Source organism: Pieris rapae, chromosome Z (assembly GCF_905147795.1).
Source record: "Pieris rapae chromosome Z, ilPieRapa1.1, whole genome shotgun sequence".
Taxonomy (NCBI): Eukaryota; Metazoa; Arthropoda; class Insecta; order Lepidoptera; family Pieridae; genus Pieris; species Pieris rapae.
The window spans coordinates 5517922-5543034 of record NC_059534.1 but is presented as its reverse complement, the minus strand read 5'-3'; the positions used below and the strand labels follow the sequence as shown (position 1 = coordinate 5543034).

The 25113-nt window shown below is 33.0% G+C and overlaps 2 protein-coding genes across 2 annotated transcripts in view; both read left to right on the top strand.

The window, feature by feature from the left end:
* LOC111000152 (dendritic arbor reduction protein 1) overlaps window positions 1-17840 on the top strand; it is a 52553-nt gene extending 34713 nt beyond the window's left edge. Inside the window, exons 3-8 of the mRNA XM_022269512.2 lie at window positions 10846-11280; window positions 11690-11791; window positions 12062-12227; window positions 13362-13421; window positions 13619-13857; window positions 13991-17840. Coding sequence (XP_022125204.1) covers window positions 10846-11280; window positions 11690-11791; window positions 12062-12227; window positions 13362-13421; window positions 13619-13809 — 954 coding nt within the window. The 3' untranslated portion in view covers window positions 13810-13857; window positions 13991-17840. The remainder of the gene's footprint in view (window positions 1-10845; window positions 11281-11689; window positions 11792-12061; window positions 12228-13361; window positions 13422-13618; window positions 13858-13990) is intronic.
* A 1243-nt stretch (window positions 17841-19083) lies between these two features.
* Window positions 19084-23212, top strand: LOC111000120. Its single transcript, XM_022269478.2, has 7 exons — window positions 19084-19242; window positions 19921-20073; window positions 20656-20786; window positions 21151-21406; window positions 21982-22166; window positions 22330-22531; window positions 22918-23212. The coding sequence occupies exons 1-7, from the start codon at window positions 19113-19115 to the stop codon at window positions 23037-23039; spliced, it is 1179 nt and encodes a 392-aa protein (XP_022125170.1). The 5' UTR covers window positions 19084-19112; the 3' UTR covers window positions 23040-23212.
* Window positions 23213-25113: the final 1901 nt, after the last annotated feature.

Genomic DNA, 25113 nt, shown 5'->3' with positions numbered 1-25113 from the left:
ACCTCAGTTGTTAAGATTATTTTCGTATAGCAATGAATGCTACCCTCTGATCGAGTCAATTTCATTTACGTCGAACAAGTTATGCGTTTTTTATTGCGGAGTGCTATAAAATTGACGCCTCGATTATTACAGGCAATACCGTATATTAAAGATCAAAGTGTTGAAAATGTGCAGTTTTATTGTAAGTGAATCACATGAAGTACAAAATAATACTCACAGAATTTTCTTTAATAAGTTGATGTACCTTTACACATCACATTTTACATGTAAATTAGTAAAAAATAAAAGAACAGTGTCCAATAGTACTCTACGTGACTCCAATATAATTGTTAAACTCTGATTATTATTCGCGAAAATTTAACAAATTATCTTTTACTTGAAACCCGCATAAAGTTATAACCATTGCCATAAAATAAAATAATAAAAACCAAATTTAGTTTAAACAAAATTTAATTTATATGTACTTGCTACAAATATTTTTGAGCCAAAGATGAAAAGTTACTAGTCGGTCTTGTTGATATCAGATAAACAGCGGGACAAGCACACGAGGTCGTCGACTTTCTACTCATGATTGACAGAAATAAATGCAACACTCGGTTATTATATCATAATTAAATAACACTATGCATCTTGCTTGACAGATAACCTAACACATTGAATATATTTACTTATGGGAACAAGGATCATTTATGTTAATGATTCACTCACGTTAACTTATATGTGGGTTAAAGTAGCATAAAACTTTTGTAGGCTTTGGTGCAAGAGAAATTTAGTTTTTATTTTAAGTCGATGCAAAGAAATCGTTCAAAAACTTACAAAATATAGTTTGAGCCACCAAATATGTAATAATGTATTTATTCTCAAGTGTTCCTGTTCAGATATTTATATTTTTCTGTGATTTTTAATAACTTTTTTGACTGAACGTATGTTATATGTCTTTATTTTCTGACGGTCACAATTGTAAGGTTCATCACTGTGTAGGCAATCTTTAGATCTTTAGATATCCCACTAGATCGCTTTTTGTGGCACTCTTCTCTTTTGTACATATTACTAAACGTTTTTATCGGTACCTCTTACCGGTACCAGTAGACGGGAAAAGTTTCGGATAAATAGTTCTTACAATTCTAGAAAATATATCAATAGTTGTTAGGCGAGTGAAATCGGAGATAGCCTAAGCGTGCCACAATCCATTACAGCGGGTTGCCAGTAAATAGGGTGCCTCGTCCATTAGCTAATTAACAGTCTGAACCCCCTTCTTCAGATTGTTACCATTCTAAGTCTACTTGGTAATTGGCCGTGATAATAAATCTTCAAGTTTTGAAGATTTTTAAAAGCCGCGTGTGTCTTATTTTTTGTTTCTCGGAGATTCCGTTCTCTTTAAAACGTATACTACTTGCATATTAAAAAAAGAAATCTAGCATAAAGGTAAACTAAATTTTTTATACTTTTTAACTCCAACTACTAGCCACTAGTAGAAACCAAAATTAATTATTTGCTAGCCAATTAGTTCTAGCCAAGAAATTGTGGGATAAATTATTCTTTAAATAAATTGTAATTTAGGTTTTGGCTCTACGTTGACTCGTTATTTCACTATTAATCAAACTGATTATAAAATAGGCGATGTTAACTAAAGAATCAATCTATCAACATGACTTCAATAAATCATTCATTAACAAGGCGGTAAGCTTTATATGTCGCTAAACGAAAGACATTATCGTGCATGCTCAGAATACCCTAGTCAGCTTAAAAGCGGTAAAGTGGTAGACTGGGTGGCACGAGACCTCGAGCTCTTTCTGCTAGCTGGATGAAGGTAATCATTACTGAAAATAGGGGGCAATAGATAAAGTCAAAAGATATACGTGAATCAGACTAAAGAACGCGACTACAGGAAGAATACGAAGACTATATTAGTAACCTAACAAGACAACAGCAGACTAAAATAGGTCATTCCCCAATTATTAATAATTATTGATTACGTCAAAATCTTAAGAGTCTATTCTGAAATCTGACACGAATCGCACATTCCCAGACACCTCAAAAGGCATATAGGTAATAAAATAGATAATATATAGGATATTGAGGAATTTGTAACTATTGTGTACTTATAAGTTGTCAAAATGTCTTTGTGTTTTAATGAGGTATGGATTACATATAAAAAGTTTCAAAAATAAATGAATCTTATACTAGCACAATTTTCTTTGAGGTGTTTGAGTAGATCAATCAGAAAGTTCATTAACAAGGCGTATAGGTTCTATAGAAGTGAGCTTTCCCATGGAGGCCTGTTATATATTATATTTTTTGTATCTTTCTGGCTCCACAACAGTGTGGTTTTCACACATAGTTTATATTGCATGATGACAGGAAAATTGGCGCACTCTTAAGTATTTTTAAATAAATCTGTGAACAATCACGCCCCTCCAGACAATGCGTTCAACCGCAAAGTGATGCCATCAAATTAAAAAGTTAAATTTACCCCATGCTTGTATCATCACTATCTAATGAAGTAATGTTGGGGCGAACGGGGTCGCGTGGCGTTCACGCGACCAAATTATTTTATTATAATAAAACGAAGTCAAATGTCAGTACGCGTGCTAGTTGATCCCTGTGACAAAGCGAGGTTAATGTGTACTTTTCATGTATGTTATAATTAAATGACCTCACGTGTAGTTGAAAATTTTTGGATGCGGTATTTGTAATTAGTATTTTTTTAACGTGGTATTTCTTTACCTACTTTAGGTATTATAAATCATACATAGAGTTGTAGATTGGAACAAGTTTAAGGTGATGCACTGTTTAGATAATAAATATTAATTAAAAAATAAAAATATATGTATTTAAATTCTTTGAAAGTGAATTGTAGGTTTATTATAAAAAAATCTATAGCTGCACACAAAGATCTGGGATATAGTTAAGTGATAGGTAAAGTAAACTGTACTTTCTGGGTCTGTAAACACTGTCTCAAAAAACGTACTAAAAGCATACTAAATTATAAGTAAGTTCTGATCATAAGCGATTAATCATTGAAATTACTATTGAGTATTGTAAGCATGTTTCATAATTTTATGTGTTAACCATAAATTCCAAGTAACCTATTAGCAATGATTCTAAATCCCCCAATAAATGACACCATTGCAATAAGTAATAGCAAAGTCATAACTGTTAATTTATAAAACGGGCTCCGTGCGTTACCTAAAACAGCTCAGTGGGCTCAATAAACATTATGCCTACCATCATTAATAGCTCGGCTGGCAAACGGTCGCCCCCCTTTGCCTCATCCTCCCCTGACCAGGTGTAAAACTGCCCGGTCACGGAAAGATAGACATGCAATGCGGCTAATATGTTTTTATTATTAAAGTCCATCGGATCCCCCGAACATGGGGATGAGGTATGAATATTCATGCGGTGATTTGTTTAGTGTCTATGGCACCTCTGGGTCCGGCTATTACTATGTTGCTAGTGGATTAAATTATTATATTTCTGAAACTGATGACACTTTCAAGAATAATAGTAGCTAATTAAACCAACCTGAACTAAAAATCTCAAAGCTTTACTGAATCTCTTATGTGGAAATATATTTAAAAGGTCCATATTAAGCATCTAAATAAATAAAAATAAGATGGTATTAATTTTAATTAGATAAGTAAGCGTTTGGAGATGGGCCATTGTAAAAAGTTATATTTGTAGGAAATAAAAAGGCTTTTTTATTTTTATTTATTTATTTATTAAGCATCTACATAGCTAGCGACTGATCTCCATTTCACATAACACACAAAGTCTTCGACCAACTCCACAGTAGCGGTCTGAGGCATGTGCTGTAAACCTTTTTAAACGACTGACCACCAACGTTATAAATCATCAATTACTCATAACTGCGACATTTATTTATATAGGACGCGAAGCAACGCAGGTGCCAGCAACGGGCCACCGTAATAACTTTCATCATAGTAACCAAGGCTTCGCATCCTGTCTCATAAATAATCACAAATTTTAATATTTTACAGTTTATTTATTATTATTACTAAAAATCTACATACTTGGGCCAACAAGTGTCGATTCGTCTCAGTACTATTGAAAAGTACTACTACGTGGCCGCGTGTTAGCTTAATTTCCTGTCACTTTACAGTTACAAGAAAATTGCGGGCGCATCGCAACCGTTTCCAAAAAAGTATAATTCCCGCCTCATAAACAACGTTTCACGTTGACAGCTTTGTGCTACATATTTTCATCATCGTGAGTCAAGTGTTTTGTCGTTTCTCTTTAAGGCGCAGACGACACTGTTAAATTTTATCTCTATGTTATCTGCTTCCTTCTGAATGACTCATTATCTAATGTCTTGAATCACTATTATACATAGAATTTTATTCCACTCAAAACATTACTTGGAAATTAACTACACTATATATTAAATTTGAAAATTTGAAATTGAAAATAAAAAATAACATAAATTTTAGTATGAACGCTTAATTCCTCTTTTTTCTCTAAATGCAAGTAGTGCCTGGAAGGTGGATTTTTCTATATTGGTAACAAGAATTATCCTTAAGAAAAAGTTAATGCAAATATAACTAACAATTTAGGTCCATTGAAATAACGATACAATTCAGATAATGCATTTTAAATTATAAACTACATAAACGTACGTAATTTCTATAACTACATATTATCAAAGTCGTAAGCCGTGTCTTTCTGTTCGAGATAAACTCAAAAACTTCTGCACGGATTGTGGGTTACACCAATAGGTTCAAAATTATAGGCATAATTGTTTCAGATTTACGGGCTACCGGTGCCCATAATTACCTCCCTCTGCCCTATCTGGGCATAGGACCTTAAGTCAAGTGCCCTTAGCTGCATAATAATTACTATAACAGTGACGTTCGGGGAAGGTTTAAAATAGCACGATTCAACATTCCATAGTCGTCGACTGTATCACAAATTTCTAATAATAACTATTACCGGTCTAAGTTCACCTTCTGAACTCTGATTTAATTTACCAACCGTCCATACAAATATTATGAATGCGAAACTCGATGCAGCAGTTAAAATACAAATTATTGACGCTTGAAAGTTTTAGAATAGTTCTTTTTGCTTAAGAATTGTATTGCGGGGTTGTCCGTAAAAGAGGACAATCATAGGATAAATACATTTATGTAATATTTATTGTTATTTAGAGTTTTGTATTTTTTCACTGTTTTTTAGTGTTGTTGTTTCACTGTTGTTTTGATGTAATACCATGTTACGAAATTATTAATCTGGCTTCGCAAAATGGACTTTGAATTAATGAATTAATATTAGATAACTAATAAATTTCCTACCAAACATACAAGACAATAATAGTAATGCGTTTACTCAGTGAAATAAAATAAGTAAATGTAAACTCGTTACCACCCCTGTGGACAATCAAAATGATGGAAAACACTAACTTATATTCGGTTTCGTATTTCCCCAGTCGTGGGACTTCGTAAAAATTGTGTTATTAATTTGATGTTTGTTTGTACTTACCTTATTTACATTAATAATATAAAGTGGGCTAAGTACGAATCGACCATGAGCTTAAGTAGCAACTATGTCATTCTTCTACATGTTCTACTTGACTATACTTTTAATGCACGCATTTATTGCATGATTCTAACGTTCATCATCGAGAGATGCAATAGATTAAAAAATTACGAGTTACAAAAAGCTACTTTTTATGCCAAACGGCAAATCTTACTTAAGTACAATATAATTAAATACAAGAAAGTCTTAAAATTTATTAAATCACTTGGTTATGTCAATAATAAAAATAAAAAAATCATTTTTGCTTTATCGTGCTTAAAAATGTTTACCTTGGCGATTAATACTTTGTAAAACTTCTCTACTATTTTAATACAATTCGGGATTTTTTTCGGTAATCGTTAATGATAATTGATCTTTATCTTGTTTGATTATAATATTATAAATTGTGAAATATTTTGTTAGTAATGTGTAATTCTATAAATACATAAATGTCTATAACCCTATTAAAACATAATAATTATAATTTAATAAGGAATTGCTTCTCAAAATAAAGTATAGCTTAAACAAACCACCCCAGGTCCGATGGGCGGGTTCCAGCACCGTATCGATCGCCCACCGCCCGCCCATGCCGCCCAAAGCTGCCATGGCTCGTTGTCAATGTGTGCTTTTTGCCTATTAAATGTTATTACTATTATTCATAGTTGTCATAAGTTTTAAGGGCACTGTAATAAAATAGCCGCTGGCTACTTGTATTAAAATTCAATTATTACGACGACTGTAAAATATACAAATTTTGATGAAAACTTAAAGTCGAATTTAACAAAATTTTTCCTAATCAATCAAACGTTATTTAAATTTATCCAAAAAATAGTATGAGAACAGTGGCACCAAACCTTTTAACAAAACAAATATGTTATAAGGATAATATTATTTAAAATGTATTTAATCTGCATCTTTTTTAATATCTAAGTATATAAAACATAATAGATATTTATTTCCAATACACAAATATACAGTATTTCACAATTAACCTAATAAGAGGAAATCTAAAAGATATGTCTCGGCTTAACCTTAAATTGACGAGGTGTATTAGGCACCAAAGGCTGTACTTAACTATAAACAAAAATATAAATAAACATATCATAAACAGAGGTTAAGACCACTGAAATCCTGGATAGTTAATGTTTGCTAAATAGATGTAATAAAACATAACCTGCGTAACTAATATAACTAAAGAAACTCTGACAAAAGCGTTTGATCATCAATTGCATAGATTAAAATCAAGCTTTCACATAGACGACTACAATTTTGACTCACGTATGTAACGATTATTAAATTATAAACTTAATGCGGTGAATTATGTTCTTACCTACATCGGCGGAAAACTAATGTTTGCGAATTAAATTTCAATAGCGAAACTCAACTATACGTCTTTGTAATAAGCGACAAATGGATGTTTACAATTGTACATAATCTTTGTACGTATTGAAGAATGAACCGGCGTGGGTGCTCACTTGAATTATGGAAATGGAGCGTCGGCACGGGCCAATGTTCAAACAATGCCATAACGGGATGGCATAGCAATTTTATTCCACAAGAATATCATGCATATTAAACAATGGATGAATTTTAATAGAACACAATTATTACCACATTATCACCACAGTTTTTCAGCCCAAATCAATATACAAACTGAGCTGAGCATAGTATCACAGTAGCCAGACGCTTTCTTGACTATAAGAATGAACAAACTCTTTCATATGAATAAGCTAAGTTAAAATCATTGAAAGTAGCCTTTCGTTATCACTCGTTAGATAATTTATATTTTCATTTAAATTATATCCACGTTTCACTATTGTATATGACAACTGAGAACTTTATGTACCAGTTTAATACATTATAAAAACAATCACTCCACTATAAATAAATCCACTCATTCATAATATTTAAAACAATTGGACAATAGCTGTTTCTTTTCATTCCGGCTTTATATCATCGGATCGGATAGTTGCCAGTCATAAAAGCAAGAGAAAATTGCTTTCGTAAATTGCAAGCTAACACGCGACGTGTGCTGTGATTGGTTGAAAAACGTTGAAACTGAATCGGAAACTCGCATGCTTTTTATTCGTATAATTAATATATACTAACATTTGCTTTATGCGTACATAAAAGCGATATTACTACTAAATAGAAAAGCTATGTTAGATTTACGTGTGTCACTGTCTCGGACAACGTGCTTTCGGACCAAGTTGGTCCTTTTACAAAAGAGCGCCAGGAATGTGAGTGTCCATTTGCGGCAGTATCCCTTAACATCAGATGAGACTTTGTTTTTGCCTCCTGCGATATTAAAAAAAAATAAGTTCATACAATAACATAATAACATCCTATAAAAAATATTTTCTATAAAACATTTGTATTAGTATGAAACATTATGAACAATTTTTCCAATGCCCGTTTAATTATCCTTAATCTTATACTGCTAATACCTCGCTTAAAGAAAATAATTAATCAAGTGATAAATGTTATAGTTAGTAAACATAGTTTTAAGAACGAGTATAAATTGCGCCTTCGAACGAGCTTATCTCATTTCATTTATGGCCGAAAAAAGATAAACTAGATTTTTTTACACAGATAAAAAGTATCAATGCATTTGCAATCGACATTTCAACATAAAATCGTAATTTAAGCAATCACAATTGTAATTAGCTAGATAACATTCCTCCTATTAATTAATTTATATGTTTTAATATAACACAATAATGATAACACAGGCGATACATCCTATAGAGTTTATTGACCTTTATTATATTTAAACTACCACCATGATAGTAGCATAGCCGTTGTTTAATGTGTTTTACTATTGGGTATTATTTTGGTAGAATAGATTCCATAGACTAGATCGCTTCGAAGGCCAATCGCCTCATTACCCATTTGTAAACGAAAACCTATGTGTCGAACTTACCGACGAAAATTTACAATTAATATACGCCGTCGAATTTAGGGTAGAAGGCATTCCAAGTGAATGTTAAATACGCATATAGAAAGGATGGAAAAAGCACTTGCTTTTACCATGCTACAGCCATTAGGCTCAAACAAGCAAAAAAATAATCTAACGTTTTATATAGCAACTCTAAAAATAGTGGTGGAGAGTTTATTGCAAGTTCTATATTTCTTTTTTGACGTTCATACTTCTGAACACTTGTACATTGTGTTAACTTAATGAATAAACCGTTTGGTTTTTTTACTCACGCCGACTACTTCCTTTATGTACAAAACCACTAATAAGGGAATATCGAATTCCTTACTGAAAATATTTTTGAGATCCATCGAGTGAAAGTTCGAAATATTTCACTGCTATTATTTTCTTTACTTACTAGAGTTAATTTATTTTCAAAGGCAGAAAATGGCCACCTACTCCTGGAGTTACACTCTGTCTATCCTAATTATTACTGACATAAACATTCACGCTCGTTTAACTTAAACTTACGAACTAGTTAGAGCTATTCGACTCCACATAATACAGGTTCTAGATAACCGTAATCATCCGGATACCTAATCGATTCCTAGCGATAAAAATATATAATCCTCAAGTTCCTAAATCTCTTTACATTTTGGTTCACGAAAACATTCCAGATTATATCAAGTTGGTATACCTAGCTGTCAACGGAATTTGCCTAGAAACGAAAAACTCCACTATAATCTCATTTAGATATAAATTACTCGAGGCACAAAATAAATCACACGGATTTTGTAAGCAGTGAGCCAGAAACATTGATTGTTTTTCTCGATTACATGACCTCATCTTAAAATTAATTTGGCGTCTGCTATCAGGGCAACGCTAGTCGATCTGTAACACGGTTTAATCTGCAATTGCCTAAGCTTGTCTAGCCGTGCTTGAGGAGGCTATGGCGCAATCGATCCGCAAAGGTCATGGAAGGAATTCGCGCGGCCGGCCACGACGCTCTTGCGACACAAACTCCCTACCAAGAGGTTCCATTCGGCAAGGGTTATTCGTACTGCAGGTTGCACTGATATTTTGTATGCATGTTACCTTATTAGATTGTTGATTACGATACTATTGGCTTATCGATAGCTATGCGTGGAACAAAGGACTTACTTATATAATTGATGATTTACTTATATAACTGAAATTTTATTTAGGATATTGTACTTATACGGTAGGTATAATAACTAAATATTTAGGGGTTAATAAATAGGTAAATATTGTTAACCACTATTTTTTTGCAAATTATTTCAGAAAGCAAATAATAATGCAACCATAATTGGTCCTTAGTGCAGGTTAGCTTAGTTTTTAAGCGTGCATATTCTCATGCCTGCACAGAGATTCTTATACTCCCAATAGCGATAGTAATTGTGATCCCGACTTTAACGTTGAGGTTTTGTTCCGCGCGATCCTAAGGTTGCAACATCAGCTGTACGGATATTAAGTGAACTATATACTAGGTAATAAAAAAAACTAAATACTAGGTAATAGGTGTTTTAAACATCTATTAAACAAAAGAACTGAGATTATAAAAGCACCAATACAATTGTGCAGATACTCATTTCATTATCTATAGCATTTGTGTGACCATGACTCATGGCGGGATATTATAAGAACGTAAATCAAATCTGGAATTTAAATACGATGATACCAAAAGTCAAATAAGCTTCATGAATAAAAAGTTCAAAGTTAACAATAATCTTTGGTTCGGTTTGATGATAATGCGTGCACGTCACCTGTGAGCCTGCGTGGGCCTTAGCTCATTGTATGCTAATGGAAAGCTCGCTCAGTCCGCCAGAGAAATTGAAAATAGCATGTTCGCTATTTCAAAGCTATGTGTAAATCACTGTTATCGATCTCTTGCTAATGAAAGGTCACCCAAAATAATATTATTATCGCACTTCTTTTTGGTGTTTGGTCACGTATAACTTTATCTTTCTTCAATAATATGCTAACATATAAAATCGTATGGAATCTACTTACTGTTAATACTTGAATAAAGTAAAATCCTTAGTTATCTATATCCGATATTGTGATAATATGAGTAACAATTTAGACATAGCTTACGACAGATTTTCAATCGAAACAATATCTCCTTTAACGATCTCTACCTGCAGATTTTACTCAAAAGCCAAAGCAATGTCTGTTTGAAATACACTGCCCTGTGGGATTGGTCTTTGTGATCAATGGATTTGCATAATAAATTTCTTGTGGTATTTCTTAGAATAAATCATGATGTAAATAATGTAGGAAAGTTTACATTTGAATAATATTTTAATAATGCTTATTGATTTTGTATTGTCTGCATAATTATTATACTCAGTTAACGACGTTGTAATCATTTTCAGACTTCCGAGCTCGAATCGCTTCTTTGCAAGCAAGAGGGCGCATCAATCGCGTCCGCCCACATGGACCTTTTCGATGGCGGGACTTCATCACGCGATGATTCCTTCCTGCGGCCGGCCTTGTGGGAAGACATTGCATCTTCCATCAGAAACATTGACCCCGAGAACGCGAACATGCTCGCACCATTGGGTGCAACACACGTCAAACTCGAAACAGATGAGGCTTTGCTTGAGGAATGCGCTACTCCACTTCTTAGTCCGCTGGAAATCAAGACGGAGAGGCTCCTTGCGCCGCCAACGTACGCCCAACCCCAGCCAGCGCAGCATCATCAGCAACCAGCGACACCATTCTCAAAATATCCACCTTCGCGGCTTGTCTATATGTCCCCGCTTACGCCCCCCGGATCTGACCAAGGCAGCCCTGGCAATTCTATGCAGGTAAAAATAAAGCTGACACCTTGTTTGTAAGACGCATAAGAATGTGTTTTTTCATTATGGAGGCAAATCATTCTTTCATTACAAAAATTTAGAACTTAAATTCAGGCTCTGCGATGCTAGCGATTAAAAAACAGATGGTACCATCTCTGCTTAGCGAATGATTAAGATTTTTTATAGACTGTTATGTTGACGTATAAGTTGTACATTTATTAACACTAGGAGACTGATACGGACAAATAAAATGGCGAACACGTTAAACGGAGTGGGTAAGCAGTTAAACTATCAGGTTATCGCATTATTTCAGCAACTCATTAAGTAATTAACAGGTTTTCGTTTTCTTATTGTCATCATAGATAGTAGAGCTTAGATATGTTGTTTATTAATAGTAAAGTAATGCGATATATTACAGTGTGGACCCAGACGAACGCCGCCTCCACCTTACCACCCGCCCCCCATGCTTCGACCACAAATGGGGCATCAACATCAAACTCATGTCCAGCATCATCAGCCGGTATTAGCACATAAGTATTCTTTACTCTCAATAGAGTAGTTTTTGAATCAATATAAAAAAATACTTTACTTTAGTTAGAAAAGAAATGGTCAACGTGATTGTAATGCCAATCTAAAAGGCTTTGTTATTTTAAACCGAATGAATAATTAATTTCGATTTCTCAAGCGATTATTTCGTCATAAATTACACTCTTTATTATAATTTATATTAAAACAATAACATTAAAATAATTAAGATATGATAATTTTAGTGTTATCCCTTAAATTTCAGCCTATGCAACAAATGCAAATGCAACCACAACCACTAGGACCATCCCCTCTGGGACACGGTCCCATTCACCACTCAAGACTTGGGCCTCCGTCCCACTCTATGAAGTATAACAGACGGAACAATCCCGAGTTGGAGAAGAGAAGAGTTCATCACTGCGACTTCCTTGGTAACTTTAATATTATAAACATATATAACTGTTATTACACCCATTAGCCGTCAACAAAAATCTTTAAAAAATGCAGTAGACTTCGATACCTTATCAAAATCTTCATACAGTCAAAATCTACTCTGCCATATATACCTTACTATAATTTAAATATTTGTACCTCTTTTTTAATTTGGTATATGTCAAACAATTCTTGTAAAAGAACCATTTAAATTAAATTATTATTTTACCATACCATAAAATTTGTGTCTGAAATCAAAACTCTACTACGTGAAGTCTCCGAATAGGGTAGCCTAAATCTAGTCCAACTTAACCCCGAGAAGACACTTGTTAACGCGTTTTCCGTAAAAAAAACTCCCTTTATCTACTCCTCTCTTTAAAGACACTCTACAACAAGCATTGGAATACTGGGCCTTTACATGTCCCAAAAACGTTCTGTTTCGCCGTCATGTGAAAGGGAAGGCTAAATTAGCCTCTAAGAAGCTTGGTGTAATCAGCAAGGAGAGATGCTCCCACATATAGTACTGTTCTCACCACTGGCTCCCCAGTACCAGCGCCTCTCGCTAGTTCAATGAAGAGCGATTCGAATGGTCGTTGACCAGATTTACCGACCAGCTTAATTGGTGTTGCGTACAATGCCTCTATCTGGTCATCTTTTATCAGATATCAAGGCAGAGTAAAAAATACCATCCTTGTCACGTCGGCATCCGCCGTTCCACAACTTAGCGTTTCTTAAGGCAGTTTTTGCCACGCACTAACTTGCGAACCAATTCAACTTAGGGTCCTTCAAGAAAGCGTACCAATTTTTAAAGTGACGGTAACGCACTTGCGAGCCTTTTGGCATTGTGAGTGTCCTTGAGCGGAGGCTTTATATAACAGCTGGTGAGACTTCTGCCCGTTTGTCTCCTATCACATAAAAGAATAAATACATTTATATTTTGCTAACTAAATAAAAATTGTATACTCGTCAGAATTTTCTCGGAATCTAATCACGATTTCTTAAGTAGTCCGTAAAGTTAAACTATTCCAATTTACTTATAAGATATCCTCAAATAAATAGATAAAATATATACTTTATTCTTTATATTTTCAATTTAACCTCCAACAAACGTTTAAACAACATACATGTTTCAGGATGCACGAAAGTTTACACGAAGAGTTCGCATCTGAAGGCTCATCAAAGAATACATACAGGTAATTATAACATAAGATTTTCTCAAACCATAAATTAGCGGTGCGTTTGGCTCAGCGAATATTGAATAGCGAATATATGTACATCCATAGCAGACGTCAGCAAAAGCTACTCAATATGCAATTTTGCAATGTACAGGCTTAGCGAATTTTTTACATTTAACATGACTCGTATAAATTAAAATGTTCCGATGTAACAGGAGAGAAACCTTATACTTGCCAATGGCCGGAGTGCGAATGGAGGTTCGCTCGTTCAGACGAACTGACGCGTCACTACCGTAAGCATACGGGAGCCAAGCCGTTTAAATGTACAGTCTGCGAGCGGTCCTTCGCCAGGTCGGACCACCTCGCGCTTCACATGAAGCGGCACTTGCCAAAAACCTCGAAATGACACGCAAGAAGAGGCGCGGACCAACCGCCGGCGCCTCAAATCACTCAGGTATTGGCGATTTGTTCGTGTAATATTCTCATGAGCTTATACTTATCTGGAATAATCATTGTTTGACATCATCACACATAACACAAGGTTTTGACTGATACTTTCTATATAACTCCAATTGTTTTGGTTTCAGGATGATTGCAGTGGAAATCTTTTTCTGGAAACTGACCTAGAATCTAGCCTTTTGGACACGTTTTACAGCGTATTGTGATCTACACAAGGATATCCTGCATACGTTATAGCCAAACACTTCGTCGGTCATATGTACAGATTGAGAAAGAGAGATTTTTCGTTATTTTCAAGTACAAAATGTACTTAACAATTTATAATTATTAGAATCGCGCAAGTAGCAATGTGACGTTCTCCACATAAGTTTTTCATACTTTAATAAGTTTTCATGAAAATAATTTATGATAAATTACAAATGTGATACCCAAGATACGTTACCTGCAATTTCATTTTGAACATTCATAAATTGCCAGTTGCAAGATTATTATGATTTAAGGAAATTTAATTAACTAATAAGATTTGTCGGCTAGTATTAAAATTATAATTATGAGCATTACACGGAGATTCCAAAACAAAATTAAGATGTTTTAGGTATTATTGGGTTCAATACAAATATAACTTATCTAGCGGAGATATTGCTAAGACCAATATATTGGCGGCCGTAAGTTACTTAATATATGTAAATATTTTAAAAACTAAATAAGTACTACAACTTACTTAAGGGTATTTGCTCACGACATCTGCATTGATGTTGTTATCGCTCCGTAACTTTAGTATTGATTAGATATGATTAATTTATTGTGTTTATTACTTTTAAGAGACATTTGAATATCCAAGATATTATTGGCATAGGTTTTAGGCGATAGTTTTAGTTTGTAAGTGTTTATTCAATTTAATAATTACCTAGGAGATGTTGAATATACGACCTGCAGAGACCTAACTAAGTCTAGAATATTTCAATTTAAAAAATGTAAACGGTATCATTATTGTACCTCTTAGAAACCTAAAAGCTTTGGCTACACTCATTTTATAGCAGGACTAATTTGAGGTATCCAAATCTGGTTTTTATTTTATTCACTCTTTCGAAAACAAAATTTTCATCGAAAATACGAATTCTCCAAATGAATCTCGAGGTCGTTGTTCGCTCTCCTCACACTTTCTAGTCTTGTTATAAAACAGATTTGATATTCAACAAGTTAAAATAGTTTAATAGTTGTTTCAAGTCACTTCATCAAAATATTCATTGTTGTATGCTTACATCATGCGCACATTGTGTGTTTATAATTCGTAAATATGTATATTTAAATTTAGTAATAATAATCCTTATTGTGTCCGTCCAGAGAATATTGTATATAGATTCAAAGTAAAAAATAATGTCCACTTTGAGCGAATATAGTGCCTTTACTAATGCCTTCTTAAGTTCATTAATATTAATAATAATCAATAGTTTTGAAGTATATCGCAAATATTTCGATATTTATAACTTAAGTAGCCTTTAATTAAACCGCACTTCTATATTCACATGGGCAAAGGATTATTTATATGGAAAAATCAGTCTGTACATCCCTCAATGATAAATCAAATTTTTCGAAAAATATTATATTAAATTGTTAAATTTATATATAAGTTATTTAACATATTAATATAGTATTTATATACAAAAAGGTATGGGAATGCAATAAGGAAGAACGCCTATTTGTTCATTGCAACATCACACAAATTATTTCATGACTTGCCAATCTCTCTTGCATTTAGAATAGAATAATCATAATTAGAATAAAACAAATGCATATTTCTACTTCTCTACCTTGCCCTTATATTAGGATATATATTTAAATAGGTCATATTTATCATATTTATAACACAGGTCCACATTGTCATACAATGTGTTGTGAAAGTTTGATTCATATAAAAATAGATAAATGTTTACCTATAAAATAAAATTAACAAAATCCTCGTAAGAGTCTAACCAATTAGAATGTGGCTTTTCTTTATTCATTAAAGGTTTTTTATGTGACATTCAAAACGTAATATGATAATAATCTTAATGAGAGTTTTTCACTGTTCCTAGATTAGTTACATAGTTTATTCTATAAAACATTTGGTTGTAATTAATTCACACGTTAAGTTTTGATAAATACATTAATAAAATAGATACTATGAGTACTAAACTAATACAAAATAAGTACTAAAATGTTATCAAAGCCTGACTCTTTTATTATCTTATGAACAAAAAGATTCATTGGAGAACGGGGTTCCAACACATGATGTCACAGAACTGTCACTCACTAAACTAATACAGCTGAACTAAACAACATATTTTATATAATTAATGAATACCGTATATTTACTCTCTATGACTTGTGTATTATATTTTAGTACTAAAGAATATCTCATGTCATTCCCACATGGAAACACGTGACTTCTTTCACACCACATTGACTGATTTATGATTGCTTCTGTTTCGAAATATTAAAAAGTTCGGTCTTGAAGAATTTTACGGTAATTAAAGGAAGTTCTGTTTGAGAAATTTTCGCCAATTGTAGATATTGTAGATAGTCTTAAAGCCAAATTAGTTTGCCATAAATCAGGAATTGCCATACTAAGCGTAAGACAAATTAGCGGATCATCAAAATTACCGATAATTTTTGTAAAATTTGACATGCTTTAATAAACTTTATTTGACTGTAAGATTGTATTACAGTTTGAGGCAAAATTCAGGATACTTCCTTTATGAAGAGGAAATGTAGGACACAAGAACAATGTATTAAGAAACTATGATTAGAAATTTATAGACATAAGTTAATATCAGGTAACTCCTGTGGCATAATTTTGTACCTTTGATTTAATTTTAATTTAAGAAAGATTATGTTTGGTTTCATGTTTTATTTAAGTTTATGATTAGTTATGTATGACTAAGTCAGATAATTTATTACCAATGAAAAGTTTTTTTATTCTTTTATATTTAAGTTCAAATACAGGGTGTAGCTAGACCGCTTGCGAAAACCAGTTAATGTTAATATGGGGAATATGAATTTGATATTTTTAATTTTTGAAATAATAAAAATTACTTTCTGTAGAATTCTACGTATAAAGTTATATTTTCTTATTCGATGCGGTCTATTTACAACCGAGGTGTTATTTTATATTTTCAATATTAATAAGATAAACCTTTAACAAATTGGATCTTACAATATGAATGCCAAAAGCCGAAAGCACTAGACTAGACTTGCTTGGTCACCTAATAAAGAAAAGGACGTGTTGATACTCTTGCAAATATTGCAGAATGATTACTGGAAAGCACTTAAAAAGTTCAGTTATGCTTATATACGCGTTAAAGAAATAAAGATATAGAAAATATTGTTGGTAACTAATGCGAATATCGAATATCGAAGCGAAAATCGCTACTGATACAGAATCAGGATTATAAGTACCGACAGTAAAATATTATACTAAAAATATGGCTAAAAATAACGGGCCATAATGTTTTGTTATCATGTTTTAGTTTTGTTTTTACCGCTTTCTTTAATCTATATTTGTTCTAATTAATTTGTAGATTCTGCTCCGATTTGGGTATGTCTACTGTTATGTCTACGGGTTACTTTATAAAAAACCCCAAAAGACTTGGAGCCAGGACAAACACGATGCTCAAGACCGAACGCGATAAAGGCTACTATGTACTGCGCCATCTAGGACCATTAAGTCAAGATGAACTAGTTGCGAGACAATAGGCTTTTGGTATAACATTATGAGGAACTACGATAGTTACCTAGTTAGATGTAAAATGCCATCTCTTAATGTAAATATTACCTTAATATTTAGACCTTAGGTTAATGGTTAGTCTCGTCTTGAAACCAAGTAAAAGTAGTTTTGCGAACATGCTGTATAGTTAAACATAAGAAAGTCCATTAAAAAAACTCATAATCTTAATTGTATAATATGTAATTGCAACTTCACAAAACAAATTTATTATAGTCACTTAAAATATTATTGTTGTATTATTTTTCCATTTTTCTCATTTGAATCCTTAATATATGGCTGGCTGTCACAAAAACAATTAATACCTATATGCACTCATTTAACCAAGTATTTTTGTCTTTCTGTCTGTTATCACAGGAACATAATTATAATTATGCTGTGAAAAAGAGACGGACGAGTATTTGTTAAAGTAGTGCAAATAAACTACAATTTCAGGGTCTGACCATTAGTAGTTTTTTAAACCATCAGCTAGATAGTCACTTACGTTGCAAACTATTAACTTTTATTCCCCGAGAATATTCTGCTCTGTTCTGATGTATTGAGCGCGAATAATAGGAGTTATTATTGTGAGCAATTGATGCGTTGGCAAATTACAATCGTTTTATTAATTTTGTCCGTACAACTAAACACGGCGGCATATTTATAAATTCCAAAGCAATGTTTAGAATAATTTCTGGCCCAATCAAAGACATTTTTTTAAACCGGCTCTTTTTCTAGTCTCGTCCTTGCCACATGTAATAATTTTATTTGATATGTAGTCAAATAAAATTATTACTTGTGGCAAGGACTATCTTGGTTGTCTTGTTTATATTATTTCCTTTACTTTAAAGTTACTGCAAGATATTATCTAGTGGAAATCATTGTAAAACGCAGCAATAAATAAGATTAGCAAATAAACTCTGATAAAAGCCAAGAGGCTGATTGCAGATGGGTGAAGGGAAAAAAGCAACAAGAATAGTTAATCAGCCAAATATCTGTGTGCGCCATTTATACTTTTCGAAAACTCATTTAAATAACCGCCAATCATGGGAACATTAAAAATTGCAAAAGGTGGTTTCTGGGACAGTTAACATTTAAATCGGTGTTACACTCTTCTATTAAAAGTACCTTGCCTCTTTGTATTACAACGTAAAAATTATTTCACTTAAAGATACGAAATAAAGTACTATTGCAGTTGAAAGAAGAGTCAATGGATTTTGGAGATTATTATCGACCGAATAGACTCGAACTGATAAGATGAGTGTCTTTACTCTTAACCCATCGGTATTTATTGAATTCGGCCATAAGTATACGATTTAACTAAAGCGTTAGCTGCTAATCAACGGTAACTGAAGTATCGCATATCACAAATGTGCTAAATGAAAAACGGTACAGTAATGGTTTGTTCAAATAGGTAACCGTTATCACACTTTATATAAGGTGACTTATTAGAAACGCTCTCATTTCGTATAGATAATATGACAAAGTAGTTTTGACAGCAGTTCAAAATGACCAATAAATTGTGGTGGTTGTCAGTGGTGTCGGTACTTGTGGTAGTGGCAGCGACCTACGCAACGAATTTTGACGATGATGACGATTTAATAGACGATATTGGAGGAGATAGAAAAGGAAAAATTTGTAAGTAATGCTTGGCGCTAGTATTAGTAAGGGTTTGGTTATTTAAAACTTTGTTCGCCTATTGATTTTAAGGCCATTATCAATATTAAATGTTCATATATGTATATGAAATAATTCGATTATTACACCTTCATACACGAATTAAGTACTAAGTTAATATTATGAAACTTAACCATATTCGTAATAATATCAATGCTAACATAAGAACCGACATCCGAAGAGTGCTAAAAAAATACTAATAATTCACTACGTATACATAGAGAAGATCGTATGGGTTTTTTTAATTCTTGAAAGTTCTGTTTTTTGATGTTGAAGCGGTTTCCCTGGTATCTATAAATGCACGAAGATATCATTGCGTGGTTTTGGTAGTATTATCAAGGTTAACTTGTGTAGTTTTACAAAAGTTTTTACCATTTGTAATAAACGTGAAAGCCGCACGCGGTAACACATTTATATGCTCTAAAGGGGTAAAATATAAATAGCCTGTATATATTTACTTATTTATATATACATACTATATTTATTTATTTATTAGTTAGATAAACCCCCTTATTCATAAAATAAATTAGTCTAAATTCATTCATGGAACTAAATTATACTATCATCACTATAAAACAGTATAACAAGTATTAAAAAATGGGTTAAAATTTTATAGCACGCGTATAATCGTTCTTTCAGTGTTTCCATTTATTAGTGTCGTAAGATTTGCTAATTCTGATTGTTCGAGTACAAACACTATGAATGGGACGTGCCTCGCTAGACGCGAATGCAACAATCTCAATGGAACTATAACTGGGACATGTGCAGCACGACGAGGCAGATGTTGTGTGGGTAAGGAGACTTCGTAATCTAGGCCTAGCTAAGATTAATAAAGCTATATCATGTTTAGACTCTCTGCTTAGTAACCTTTGCAAAGATCCTACTGTTTTAATAATCATAAGTAATTTAGTCACTGGCGCTACAACTCCATACAGATTTATGTCGCTGATTGCATCATTTTTTTTTTATTATTTTTTTTTCTTAGAGAAAAGAAGGTTATCAGGGTTGAGTGAGAAGCACGCTTAAGTAACTAGACCAACACTGATCACGTTTTCGTTACATTAATAAGTAAAAAAGTTGTGTTATAGTAATCCCCCGATAAATGTTTAAGTAAAATCTTATTTAAATTATTTTGTTTATTTTTGCAGTGTTATATACAAATTGCTGCTTTGATATCGATTGTAACTTTATAATTACTTTAAACTTTGTTATTTTTAGTTCACTTTTTTGTACTTAATGTAACGTTATATTCTTCTTTGCTTGGAAGTCAGAAAGCTGCGTGTCGCAGCCCACATATATCATTTTAAAATTCATATGTTCTTAAGTGCAATTACGAGTACAAATAGGTCACTATAAATATTCGAATACTTACAGTGTCGAGAAGTTGTGGATCTACAACGAATGTGAACAATACATATTTCACAAGTCCTGGCTACCCCGCAGCCTTTGCAGGCGGACAGGCATGTAACCTTATTGTGAATCGCTGTAACAATATGATATGCCAGGTAAGTTATCTGTTTAATGTAAGCCAGTTAAAGATACGCCCCGTACCTCGGGTGAGAACGTAAACGTGTGCATATTATCCTGTAACGCAGCTCTGAATAATAAACCAACAATGAAGTTATTGGCAAAAATTCCATATAGCTTTGGATTTTACAATAATTAGAAGGAGATGACCTAATAAAAATAATATGTGTCAAGATAGCTAATTGTGTCCAATGGTTTGAGGTATATTGCATGGAGCTCACTGTGTATATTTACTTATATAACACTTCAAACGCAGTTTGTGCGATGTATATTACATTTATAACATATACTTAGTTTGAATATTTCAATACTTTTCTAAAGTCCTTCGCGTCTTACTTTTAGCTCCGAATTGAATTCTTGGACTTTGTCCTGGCACAGCCGAATGGCGATGGTGTTTGTAACGTGGACTCATTGACGATAACAGGAGGAAATACTCAAGTGCCGGTCTTATGTGGTGACAATACTGGGCAAACCATTTTTGTTGACTTTAACGGGAATGCGGCAATTACAATTACCGTAGCAGCAACACTTGCTACTACATTTGGTAGACGATGGAATATGAGATTAACGCAACTTGGATGCGATTGTCCAGGATTAGGTATACATTTTACTTAGCAAATAATAAATGTCTGGCCCTGCTTTGATGGAAGATTCTTAAATGATTCTTAAGTCAATACTATATTGGGTTTGTTAAAGCACTGAGTGAGTGTAACTAGTCATATGTTAGCTAATATGTTAACTAATCATTATCAATATATTCATTAGCAGCCCTTTGTAGCTTCGAATGCGAAACAAATTTTTATTATTACATTAAAATTCAATTTTCAATTATAAATTATTTTATTATCGTGTATACTGTATATACTACAAAGTCTACATAGTTCTGTTTATCAAATATAATACACATGATATTTCGGTTTTTTAAGTAACAAATAACCGCAACTTGTTGTCGACGAAAAAGTCTTGCTATATACAACACATATAATAATTTTTTTTTTTTTTTTTATTGATAAAGATTGCCAACGCTCGGCACACTGATACATTGGTAAAAACAAACACAAAATACAATTTTGAATGTGATAAGCAATTAGAGGCAAACATGACATTCATTTAGAGCACATACAAATATCAATCGAAACAATTTTTAAACAACACAAACAAAACAAATTTCAGCGCCAAACGGTTGCCTCCAATATTATACAGGCCGCACTGGAACCATAACAAGTTTTAACTATGGAACGCCAGCAAACGCGGCGCTCAGTAGCTCCTTGGTAACGGGAACGCGACAAATTGCAAATACAAATTATGGTATTTGTATAAGAATGGAAGCAGGATTTTGTGGAATTCAATATGCACAAGTAAGATTCACTAATAAGTTACTTACAAATTACTTTAAATCTGACTTAATTGTTCATGTATTAGATGGCGTGGGGATATGCATTCAAATTTGTTTGATTCTTAAGATTGCCGTGTAGGCTTGCCGGCCGCATATATTTAACATATGGAGTTTTTAAATTACAGACGGGAGGTGATGTTTACTCATTCACGGTGACCGGTGATGTGGAGGGAGCGGATAACACAGTGTTAGGAACCCCGATCGGTGCAGTGAATGGCCTGGCATGCACTACGGACTTTGTGGTCATACCTAACCCAGTTAATACCGCTACAAATGTTCCTATAGGTGTAGACCGCTTTTGTGGTCTCGGCTTTGTTCCAGTTACGTGTAAGTTCAAAAGTTAATAAAGTAAAACGATTTTTATAAGTCAAAAGTCCGTGTGTTCGAATATTAGCTTTGCAATCCATTTTACATTTTACTTAATTAACTCTACACTCAATACACTCTATTATTTATTATATATTCATAGTAACTTGATAAGTGATTATTTGCGATATTAAACCTCATTATAAGTTGTTCTCAACTTTTAGCTTTTTTCGAAATAAAAATGTAAGACTCGTGCAGTTCTAACAACACTGGATAAATTTACTTTAAATTATTAATAAAATAATTTATATTTATATGAATTAATTATCTGGTACCAGCACTATATCATATTTACCATTGTCTGTATGATTTAAACATAGGTATATGTCATTCAATTTTTTTTACAGCTACGCTTAAGCCTTTCGTGTTATACGTCGTTACTAACGCAAATGAAGCTGCAGTGGGCGCTTCACCGCCAGATATCGCTAACAGGGGTTTCTCAATAGGATACTCACAAACGGCCTGCTAAACTTCACATTTTGAATTTAATATTTTATTTAAAATTGTTATTTTAATTTAATTTAAAAAAATTCTATGGGGATTTATCATTTAATAAAAATATGTTTCGACGAAGATCTTAGAAACTTAAAGGTGAATCTATAATTCAGTAATAAAAACTCCAAAAGTTCAGGCAGTTCGATTTCGATTTCGATTTGTAACGACTAACTTGAAAAGGAAATTGTGATTACTTAAAATTGTAATTTACTTTTTGACTAATAAAACACATTTAATCCATTTTAAGATGTTTAACATTTCCCTTACAAACACACTTAAGCGTCTGTTGACGCAGTAGTAACGAGTAGTACAAATAAAATAAAATAAAATATTGTAATAATTTATAACAATATGTATATAATTTTACTAGCAGACTCGCCAAGCGTTGCTGTGGCTAAGGTTTTTGATATATTACATAGTAGTAAACTATTTAAGGCGTAAGGCTAGCTTATGTGAAACGTTGGTACTTGGTACTTTTAACACAGCGCCATCTGTTAGAATTGTATCAAATAATAAACAAATAATTTGCAATAAAATAAAATTGCGACTATAATTAAAGATCTAAGCTATCCTATCTCTTAAGTTGGGCCAGACTGCTCACGGTGTGCCAACTTAATTTAAAATCGGTTAAATAGTTTAGGAGTCCATGGCGGACACACATCGTGACAGAAGATTTATATATATTAAGATAATTGTTTACTATTTTTTTTCGAATGCTTCACTTCACATAAGTGATGTACGAATGACAAAGTAGGAAGAGATCCGTCAACCGAGATTTTTATATTCGATGGCGGCGATTTAACCCTTCAAATGATGGAATCCAGTCGAGAACCTAACGTTGTGAAATCTTAATTGTTTTATATTTGTTAGTTTAATCCAATAATAGTGTTCTCATTTAAATGTTATTTATGTTGCGTTTTGGAACCCTTATTTATTTGATATTAATCATGAGTTTGAGTTCATGGGCGTCAAAAAGCTACTACTACCCGTAGATAATTAAGTAAGTCCATGTAAGCCCATACAGACATGCAGCTACTATGCTAATTTATTTGTATGTAAATTATTCAAATAATTGTTTTTTTTGTTTTATAATATGTATCATAAAAATTATTTCTGCTCTGCTTTATTTAATAAACTAAACAAATATCTAGTGGACATTAATTCCTACATATCTTATTATTAGAGAATAAAGTATAAAAACCACGCTAAAACCAATTAAATCCTTTGCCACCAACTATCGATCATGGCGAGTGGAGTGTAGTGGAATCCATCCACTCTCACGATTTCTTTAGTTGCTCTACTTTATGTGTACTTATTTACCTACCAATATTGTAATGTCTTGCATTTATGTAACAAATTTAAAAATATATATATATTTTATTATATCATGCCAGTATAATTTTTGACAAATTTTAGTTTAAGTTAATTTAAGCTTTTCTTAAGTGTCCACTAAAAGTCGCCTGTTTTCCTTTTAGCCCTCTACATTGGTATATTTAATTCTTTGCTTATCCGATCCCACTATTGGATTCCAAATGAGTGGTTCTATTTGATAAAATTCTTTAAAAGCGTTACTCCACTCCGTCATGACAAAGCGTCAGCGAGCACGAGAGTGTTGTTGATGCTCTTCCCTCGCCCCTTCTACAGCGAGGAAGGGCCACGTGACACGAGCGAACCGTCTACACTCTCGGGGGCATCCTATCGCGGACAGTCGGGATAGAAAGGGAGATAAATCATTCTTAATTTGCAGAAATAGGTCATTTTTAGTTTGGTTTTGAACCTGTTATTTTTTTTTTTAATTATTTGGTTACAGGTAGGTATCATCTGTTAACATTATCAAGTCGATATGTCGCAAAAATCTCTTACTTGAGACAGATTGGCTAAAAGTTTCTACTTTTCTTCGTCTCTTGTTCTTTTATTATTAAGCAAATTATTATTTTCAAATTATCATTATTTTTCCTAATAGGTATATATGTATGTGTGTTTTTCTCCTAATCTATATTGGTCTGACATAATAGGTAGGTACTGTAGCGCTATATCTATGAAACCAC

What these genes read in the sequence shown, in the direction of transcription:
- LOC111000120 (XM_022269478.2), top strand. Translation starts at nt 19,113, where the DNA reads ATGACCAATAAATTGTGGTGGTTGTCAGTGGTGTCGGTACTTGTGGTA. An exon ending in GTAACAATATGATATGCCAG is followed by an intron (nt 20,787 to 21,150) that starts GTAAGTTATCTG and finishes TCTTACTTTTAG; the next exon opens with CTCCGAATTGAATTCTTGGA. An exon ending in GTGGAATTCAATATGCACAA is followed by an intron (nt 22,167 to 22,329) that starts GTAAGATTCACT and finishes TTTAAATTACAG; the next exon opens with ACGGGAGGTGATGTTTACTC.